A 10,373-nucleotide genomic window follows, 5' to 3' on the forward strand; every position below is an offset into this window, starting at 1 on the left:
CTCGATATTGTTTCTCAGACCATTTTTGAAATTCTTTTCCTTCTTCTTTTTTTTGGTCTAAAATTTTTCAGCGTGGGGACCATAACACCTAACTAGCTGATTTATTATGTAGCCAACCACTTGATTTATTATTTTCGTGTCTTGCTTTAAAATTTTATAATCAGGCTGAATTTATCTTTCTTTCAATATGAATTCCTTAAAAATCTCAGTGAGCAATTTTTGTAATAAATACTTGAAGAACAGTGTTTTTCCCTTGAGTGTTAAGGCTCAGAAATGAATCTAACAAATTAAATGATCCACTCAATGAATCAAGAAAATCTGTGTTACAGTAAGTTCTATCTTGTTTCTTAAAAAGTTATTTCTGTCAAAACAAGGTTGATCTACTTCGCAGAATTGGCCGAGAAAATTAAATGTAACTTCTGATATGGTGGAAATTTTTATTTTTTAATATCTTCGAAGCAATTCGAGTATTAAATGGTAACATATATAAATATACTTATTATTATAAAATAAACTCTTACTTTAACGTTTATAGTTCTTCCAGTCATCATTAAAGAATTTAAATCTGAAGCTTTTAGCAAAATCTCCTTTATTTTCTTTTGTAAAGTTTCAGGGTCGAAAACCATTTCTAACAAAATAAACACGCGTCAACATGTGATAATATTTACAAAATACTTTACACTAATTACCATTATATTTCTTCTTTCTTTTAGTTTTAATCGATACCTTAGCATAGTTATGATGTTCCATCTTTAACTGGTTTTGTTTGTCGCGCTGAACAGACTACGTGGTATCGTGAGCGTTGTATAGAACCGCTCTGTTTCAAAACCTTTTTTTCCCCAATAGATGGCGATAAAATAGTCATACTGGCCCCTATATTTCCAAGCCTGGAGCGCGCCTTTCTCGGACCATGGGCCAGAACGTCGAGTTCCCCCACATTTCTACTCCCCTACTACTGCCTGATCGGAGTAGTCTGGTGATATGAACCAATAAATTGTCCATTGGCAGTGTCATATTCTACAGTTATCATAATACTAACTTCATCCCAAGCCAGACATACGTATCTCTGATGATCTTGTTACACTTTTTCACCAATTATTCTTTTGAGCTCCAAAAATGATTCAGTGTTAAATTCCTTTCTTCGATTGTTTGTTATTCTTCTGGCAATTGTGGATGTACAAGGCATATTCAAAAATCCAGATTTACGTAACATCTTGTAAGTATAGCTGAGGATTTAGCTTTCAAAGGGCGACAATAATCAATAATATCAGGGTGCCAATAAATTCCAGTTTTCCCTTTTGCCTTGGAATTTCTAATCAATTGTTCCTTGTAAATTTCCAGTAACAACTCCATATTTTTGGCCCTCTGATTAAAAAATTCGGATATCTTTCGTGTAGTTATTTTCATGACTTTGTTGGTTTTACATTTGTGCTTACTTTTTTAATTTGTGTTCTAAATATCTTAAATAATTTCGGTAAGAACAACAAGCAGGGCATCTTTTACTTCGTGATCCTAAAGGTTTCACCAATGAACAGCTAACTGAGCGTATACATTCCCGAGGGCTTCTTGTACATAAGAACGCAGTTTTAGAGTTAGCTTCCTTAAATTTTTCCAAATATACTGTCTCAGGATTGCCAAGACAGGCTGAAAACTGACTGTTTTTTCCGAGAAGGCTTTTCGGTACATTTTCCCAAATACTATGATTATCTTCAATTCGTTTCCCTAAAATTGTAATTGTAATTTCTCCATGGGCATTTATTTCAACATGGAATGCAATTTGATAATCTACAATTTTCGAGAACATTGTCAGGTCATTTGTTTCCCCGCACGACCATCCCAAATCTTGAGCAAATTTATTGACATCATCATTAGTTGAGCTACACGGTATTGGGTGCGGATGATCTTTGGAAGGCCCATTACATCCAAAAAAGTGCTTTGAACAGACATACCAGTGGTTTTTACTTTACCAGGGTCTGATTTACCACAAAGCTTTAACCAGAGCACACATTTATCATATTCAGTCTTCGGTTTTGGAAATCTAACAAAGAATACTTCTTTTTATATTTCTGTCTAGTATGGGATTTACACCCGGGATAAAGACAGTGCCTTGTTCCTACCATTGTGAATAAATATTTTAGGTGTAATAACGATAAACGTTAAGTATTAATACAAAAATTAGTTAACATTCTAAAACGATTGAAAAGCGAGGCTTAACTCAGGGCACTTTTGGAGATCGTAAAATAGCCAATCACTAGAGAATATCGTAACAACCAATTAGAAGTGTACACAACCATCCGTTAAAGTATCTAAAGGCTAGCTGCGTTCTCCTTGTGTTTGTTGCTCCTAGCTGGAAGAGATAAATTTAACGCGTCAAACGAACGCCCGATTAGTAACCGCCTGATTTACATACAGATTGTCCATTCAATTTTAACGCAGGCCATTGTTGCGAATACCAAAAACGGGTGAAAAACAATTCTGTAAGTCAAAACGCGGAGACTCAGGCGCCATCTCGTTGACGACAGTGGAACTAAACCAATATTCGATGCAAAGGTAACTTTCACTCACTATGAGCAGGGTTGGACATAAGGCACTAGTCACGGCATTTGACTACTAAAATAAATGGATTGTAGACCATTGGACCGAAATCCCATTCGTCCGAATGTACCATTCAACCAAATTCCAATCGACCGAAAACCGCGTTTTGCGAGGTTTTCATTCAATATACCGTTAGTGATACATATTTATATATCGTAGGTTACGTGACGATAGTATATCTAATTTGGACTAAACTATGTCTTATATATTTATTATTTCGTACCGACGTGTATTTTTAGACCTTTTTCCCTTGAAATTTGATATTTTCCGGGTTTAATTTTGGAAAATAACCTTGATAAGACCCGACGTTAAATAGTTGCCTACCATATCTAACCTAACCCAACCTTACCTAACCTAACCTAACCTAACCCAACCCAACCCAACCCAACCCAACCCAACCCAACCCAACCCAACCTGAACTAACCTAACCAAACCTTACCCAACCCAACCTAACCTAACCTAACCTAACCCAACCTGAACTAACCTACCCGAAGTGAAAACGAACCAGATTTAAATTTCCCATTCAACTGAATCCCGCCATGTTAAGCTATAAACCAAAATACTTTTCGGTTCAATGGGAATCGGTCAAACGGGATTCGGTCCAATAGTTTACAACCAAATAAATGCTCTGACTACTAAAATTAATCGAAATTTGGAGCTCACTGGGCACTTTGACTAGTGAACAATTTACCTAAATATTCATAAATAATGGTGAATATGTCGTATCAAAAATGCATCTTTAATCAACCCCATTTGATTAAAATAAAATCACAACATTCTTGTAGAAGTTGTAGAAAATCAAGAGTCCAGAGAGGCCACTGCACCTCATACAAGTTCTGATCCAGAATCTCGATCTCAAAATATTTTAAACTTGTCGTGAAAATATTGTGAACGGCTAAAGTCATGTAACTCAAGTAATAATAAACTCCTATTTTAATTCTGACGGGTAAAGCAAAGTGTTGACTGGACATGCATCAGATTTATAGCCCGGTGTACCGGTAAGATTGAAACCACACAACCGGAGGTCCATCATCAAATGTCCTACGCCAGCGTCCACACGCCCGGACAGGTGACAAAACCAGCATGGGTAGAAGAACCCTACTACTGATGGTCGCACCTTTGACGCAAGCCACTCAACCCAGCAGAAGGTGCAGCAATGGGTGGACCAATCCTCACTTCGCACACAGCAGTTAGAATGAGAGCGGATGCTCAGGCAACGCTAGCCGACACCCTACTGAGAAAGGTAGAGAGCCAAGCCCTTTGGAGAGAGTGCCTAAAGGGGAACGGCGGGCACACAGCAGCCCACATAACCCGGCACAGCTGGCACAGCTGGCACCGGATATCGCGGTGGAACTCCAAAAGGCCGGGAGATGGGTCCGCCGTGCCCTCATACGGAGGCCCGCAGCCCCACGGCAGGCAACTCAATCCGCCGAGACGGCCAGTTTGCCCGGCCCCTCTCCGTTAGCCTGGGCCGAAGCCCAGTTACCAGCCCACACTGGACCGAAGTCGGAGGTGGAGATAGAACCATTTGGACGGAGCTAAAATCTCGCAGTGCACCACCGCCCGTGCTGGGTTACAAGAGCCGGACCCCGACTTCCCGGTAAAGCCACCAGTTATTGCACACTCCGACCCCTCGTGGGCCGCAAAGTGTTGTTATACCCCCAATTTTACCCCCACTAGTCAGTAACCAGTAAAATAAATTGAGATAGGAGGCTCACTAGTCAGGCTGACTACTGATTAAAATATGCTTATGTCCAACCTTGACTTTGAGGCTCCTGAAGTCTGACACTATCTTCGACGAAAAAAGCGGCGTATTTTCAAGCACAAAGTGTAAATTTTTATAATAGCAGAAGCACTTTCTAGACATATCATCTCTAGATACATTGCTTAACCTCATTTTAACCGATGATAGTTTCTAGAATCCCGCCAACATTGCTAATTAAAAGTTCAGAAATAGATATCTAGATGTCGCTACGATTTCCGCTGTCATCCGTGCCAGGCAGGGGGATCGGCTAATTGCAACTGTGCAATCCCCGGAGGGAACCAGGTCAAATGACCACCGTGGAACAACCACAATTCGCTAGCGTCCGCTTTCATTTAATAATATTAATATTTATTTCGCCAACACTTTGCAGGCAATCACAGAGAAAAAGCCTGTTGCGGGTGGTTACCAAACATATGTTTCCTGATACCAAGAACGCCTAGAAGTAACTAAAAACTATGTACGATAACATTGTCTGGAAAATGCAAAAGTGGGATGTCTTTTTCCCGCTCTGGTTGCATATAGAAAAATGGAATATATATTTTTTAAATTGCAACAATCAATTTTAATTTAAACACTCCATTGTCCACGAGTAATTGCAAATGTAGACGCTAGACAGCGACAGTCAATTTTCTCTGTTTGCAAAGTATAACTTGATGGTGCCAGCAGTTACTATTTTCATAGTTCTTAGTTAATTGTATCCGTTCTTGCTGATACACTTCCCCGTCCATAACGAACTTATCATTTGGCTTCGTTTGCGAAACAAAGAGCTTCAAACTAACGAATAATTTGAAAAATGTCATAATAATTTAATTATAAGCTATGGCGTTTTTGCATATCTTTAATAACAAACGCTATTACCGTGAAATAACATGCATGACTTCACTATAGAATCACGTTCAGAGTGCTTTAGACTAATACCACCAACTTTGATAATTGTATTATAGTCAAATCAGTAAATACGATAAAATCACCGCCAAATACAATTATTATCATAATTTAACAATAATCAGATTATTATCTAAAAGAGCGTCGTAAACACGTCAAGGCCTCAATGCGCACGATACGCTAAACGATAACCGCCGATTTCGAAAAGCGCTTTATCACCAGCCGGTAAAAGTTATTTTATTTCGCTGATTAATGGCATTTTCTAGAAAGACGCACACGGCCCGCTATTTTGCACACGAATTCGCCAAATAAAGGGTCATGATTGGCTAAAGCTTTGCACTCGGCCCTCTAGTTTTGCACACAGCCCGAGAGAGGGAGGAATTAGGGTAGGATAAAAGCGGACGCGAGCTTCATTGAGATTCATTATCCTGACAAACAACCCGAGTTTCTGATAAATCAACTCTATCCTCAACTTCTAAAAACTTTTACTTTACTAAAATGTCAACCTCTGTATCTGCTAGCGGTGAGTATTCAAATATTTAGATTCCTTTTCAGTTCGGATAAGGCTAGTTCTGTAGGAGCCAAGCTCTGTCGAGACCGGCGGGCTTTTCAACTATTCGAAACTATGACTACTTTAATAAATGTTTCGATATTAGGGAAACTTTACTTTTTCCCATAAATAATTTAGAATAATTTAACCTTTTTTAAACTTTTCCATCAATTGTGTACTAACAATTTAGAGCATTTTATTTAAACAGTTTAATTAACACTTTTCCTATATGGCAAATTCTATTTACGCTCTCCGATTAGCTTTAGCAATAGGCGAAACTATAAAGTAAATTTGGTCTTAACCAACTTGTTAAAATGGGAAAACAAAGTCACGTGACTACCACATCGCAGCCAACTTCGATTCGGTAACTCGTGTTCATAGTTGGCCGTGCGACGGTAAAGAAAAAATGATTCCTTCCAGATACTGCAGACAGTTAATTAACTTTCACCTTTCTATTATAAGAAGTTTAAAATCATAATAATAATTAGATAATTTAGTTGAATCGATCAAAATTTAAACCGACATTAGCAAAATAAAATTAATAATAGTTCGTATTTCTAAGGATAGATGGCGCTGTAGTTCTCCGCAAAGTTAAGTGACTACCATCTTTTCAGCCCCCGTGGACTTTATAGTTTCGCCTATTCTAACTTAGATTTCATTATGAGGGTGATGTGAGAACGCTCCTGGTCAATCTCGGAGCGCTTTCGGAGTAAATTCAAAATTTAAATCAAATTCAAATTAATTTTATTTTTATTCCTATTGTTACAATGATATGATATTCGAGGGCCAAGTCATCGTGCGACTTATAGGCCTCCTTACTAAAGGGTATTCAGATTTAAATAATGTAAGGAAACTGAAATTGTGCCAAATGCATCAAAATCACAGGGCTGCGCCAAGTTATATCATTTTTAACCAAAATATAATACTCAATATACTAAAACGAATCTAAAATTATTTTTACAAAAAGGTTCCTGTTGCCAGGGTAGTACCCACCAGCAACCGAAAAAATGCAATTGCGGAGCTGGGTGTACTTGCACTACCGAATGCCGTTGTTGCCAGGCTCCTGACGCCGCAAGTTGTACGTGCCAAAAATGCCGTTGCTGCCCAGGCGCCTCTTGCAAGAAAACTCCATGCGGTCCCAGTTGCACCTGCAGCGACTGCAAGTGTTGCCGAGCTCCTGACGCTGCCAGTTGCAAATGCCAGAAATGCCGTTGCTGCGGCGCCGCCGCGTGCAAGCAACAGTCATCTTGCGCCTGCTCCTCTAGTTGCAGTTGCAGCGATTGCAAATGCTGCTCCGCCGCGGGCTGTCGCAAATGCGGGGCCGATTGTAAATGTGCTGCTTCTTGCCAGTGTTGCCCAGCTGCCAAAGATCCCAGCAAAAAATGCGAATGCGGAGACTGCAAATGTTGCAGTGCTGCCAAGTGTTGAACGGTGAAATTTTTATTTCCAAATAGCAAAAAGATATGAATTTTAATTAAGGATATAGTTGTTGCAATTTTGTTTTACTCTTAACTAAATATTATTTAACTGGGTTTATTTTCCACCTTTTTGGTCAAACGCTATCATTCTTCTAGATCATAATTATGAGAACCCTCATTGATATTTTTTAACAACAACCCTGAAATTTGTCGAAAATTGTGAGCTGCGCAGTGTTGTCAGAGCATGGATAATAAGCAACGAACTGAAAAGATGGGGCTGATCGAACTCACATAGTGATACCAATTCGCTGCTGGAACGCACGAAGAGGAGTAAATATCAATAACCTAGACTAAATCAGCAGATGGCGACATCGCGTCTTTAAATTCAAATCTATCACTGGTTTCCCCCTTTTCCCACTTCCCCCCTCTCTCCAGCAGCTAATTGTCATGACGGCGTGAGCCCATCTTTTCAGCTATTTGTTTTTGGTTTTTTTCATGGTCAAAGTAATATTTTAAAAGTGTGATAAACTGTGTTAAATCTCATGTAAACCTATCAATAAAATTATGTAAATTTTTAAAATGAAATTATTTTATCGACAATTTTTAAGCCTAAAATATTGAGCTCTCAAAGGTTGGGGGCTACTGGTTGCAATTAAATCAGGGTTTAAATTGCTTTGCTAATTTTAAATGCTATGCTTATACTTTGCTATTGCTATGAGAAAGGTTTAGACTAAAATGCTTAACTGTTCTATGCTGTTAGAAATATAATGTTTAACTATTATATGCTTGTAAAAAGTAAAACGTTCAAAATGCTTTGCTATGCTATGCTGTAAAAGAAAAATTGCAGTAAAAGACTAAACTGCGCTTTGCTACAAAAAAGTGCATACGGAATATTCTAAACTGCGCTTTGCTATAAATTTTGAATATGCTAAACTGTGCTATACTGTTAAAGAAATAAAAAAGTGAAGTGCTTTTCTTTGCTAGGCTCTTAAAACTAGTAGGTTAGAAATACTAAACTATGCTTCACTCATAGAAAACTGAACGCCCTCTATGCTAATTTCGCTATGCTATTTAGAATTGAGTGCTTTATAATGCTGAACTTTGCTATTAATTGCTATTAGAAACGAGGAGCTTCTGCATTTAAATTTTGATTTTGAAAGGCGTTGTCAGGCCGACGACCATTAACGGTTGCCAGGGCCGTGCAGAGGGAGGGGGCAAAATCTCCAGAGCGGGGGTTAAATAGTGCCCTCCAACAGGCTAAATAGGGGACTGCTACGGCAGGGGTCCGCGGCTGAGTACTTTCCCAGCGACAACTTCCCCATTTTTGATCTTTCAGTCAAAAGGGACCGAGTTTACGTAATGTTGCTGTTCCATGACCTATACTTCGTTACAAATTACAGGAAATTATAATCTTACATCTGGTTACTTAGCATAAGAAAGAAATAGCGGCCAGTGCCGTCTTAAGGCATGGGCATTGGGGGCGCATGCCAAGGATTTTGATTTATAGACAACAGTAACGAGATTTAACATTGTTTTCCATAACAATTAAATTTCCTTTACTAACTATTTATGATGATTAAAAAATGCATCGGAAAAATCGTAATTATCAATATTGAAGTTTATTTAAACATAGATAACCACACTGTAAATATATTTAGCCAAATTGGCCCCTTAAAAATGCATCTTATTTAGCATCCTATGATGCACCGGGCTCGAATAGACGCCCTATGATGTTCAGGATTCGGTGTTGTCCATGGCCCGTAAGGGGAACATTCTGGTGTCAGGGGTCCGTAAAAAGGCCCAAATATGTTCAGGTCCTAGCAAGGAGGATAGGAAGGGATGGATGAACGCGCCAGCATCCTTGTAAGAAGCTTAGCGCGCACTCGGCGGGAAAATTTCACGTAGCGTAGCGGCCGCAATCTTGCCGCCATTCATCCCTCCTACTTCGCCTCCATTCCTATCCTCCTTGGTCCTAGGTCCGATGATACCCGGGACCCTTAAAAGGGCCCGATGACTTTGTTTTGACCAGTAAATAAGCTAAAAAACGCAAAAATTTCACAATATTGAGACTTTGAAATAAGAATGATTTAACTTGTTTTACTTTAGTTACATCACACGCACACAACTGGGCTGTGTGGGGGGGCACAGCGACAAGGTTGAAGCAGTCCTAGTTTCAAATTATTCCAGGACAACTCTCGACGAATTCATGAATATTTCGCAAGTAATCGTCGTTATTTTCCTCCCCCTGAAAGTCGTTAGCGCTTACAAGTCCCATAGATAATAATTTTGACGTCTTTAACATGTTTGCTCCACTATCTGAGGTGATAGATATTACTTGATCCAAGTTAATTTCGTAGATATTTAGAGTCTCAATAATCTGATCAGCTAATTTAACGGAAGTACTGGATCCCTCACCCTTTAGCATGCGCGATGACACTTTACCATTATCCATAAACTGAATGCTAATAGCGAAGACACTGCAGGATGATCGAGACGCTGAGTCTATTTTCAAGGATAGTAAACGACGCTTTACTTCACTTGAAATACTTTTCCGAATTTTTGCCGCAGTCTCTTTAATGGCCGAAGCAATATTTTGATAATTAATTCGAAATTTAGTACTTGAATCATTATCCGATAAACAGTCTCAATAGGGATCTGTACGTGCTCGAAAATTTGGTTCGTTCGTCAAACTTAAAGGGAAATGATTTTCAGTGACCAATCCAATACATGCTCTTATCAATGTAGCTTTGTCCATTTCAACTTTTAATTTCTTCTTTGATCGTTTTTGTTTGGAATTATTTTTACTTACTAAGGAAATTATTGGTGGGCTCTTCGTAGCGAGACTGGAGTTTGAGATGTTGTGAGCTTTCTGATGATGTTGTTTCAAGTTATTGGACCGTTTTGAGTCGTACGTTGCCTTTTTAGTTTTAGAATCGACGACGAAATGAGCCCACACTGGATTATTTGCAGGGGCAGCGATATAGGGTACGCAGGGTACGCAACTGCGTGGGGGCGCAAGAGGTTTGGGGGCGCATTTTTTCGAGGACTATATAGTGATTAGGTTTTATAGTTGGCGCCAAAAGAAGGTAAAGACTGGTTTAAATTTGATGTAGTTCAGTCTTTAAGCACGAGTAGTTTATTTAAATGCGTTACGAGTTTA

General features: G+C 39.0%; 1 protein-coding gene across 1 annotated transcript; it reads left to right on the forward strand.

Annotated features, from left to right (window-relative positions):
* The first annotated feature begins 5,612 nt into the window (after nt 1–5,612).
* Nucleotides 5,613–7,792, forward strand: LOC149921093 (uncharacterized). Its single transcript, XM_090163463.1, has 2 exons — nt 5,613–5,768; nt 6,763–7,792. Exons 1-2 carry the CDS (start codon nt 5,744–5,746, stop codon nt 7,221–7,223), a joined length of 486 nt encoding a protein of 161 aa, XP_090019589.1. The 5' UTR covers nt 5,613–5,743; the 3' UTR covers nt 7,224–7,792.
* The last annotated feature ends 2,581 nt before the right edge of the window (nt 7,793–10,373 follow it).

Source organism: Leiobunum rupestre, chromosome 11 (assembly GCF_980474605.1).
Source record: "Leiobunum rupestre chromosome 11, qqLeiRupe1.1.hap1, whole genome shotgun sequence".
Lineage (NCBI taxonomy): Eukaryota > Metazoa > Arthropoda > Arachnida > Opiliones > Sclerosomatidae > Leiobunum > Leiobunum rupestre.

Coding starts and splice junctions, on each gene's coding strand:
- LOC149921093 (XM_090163463.1), top strand. CDS start 5,744: ATGTCAACCTCTGTATCTGCTAGCG. Junction 5,769..6,762: donor AACCTCTGTATCTGCTAGCG/GTGAGTATTCAA, acceptor TTTTACAAAAAG/GTTCCTGTTGCCAGGGTAGT.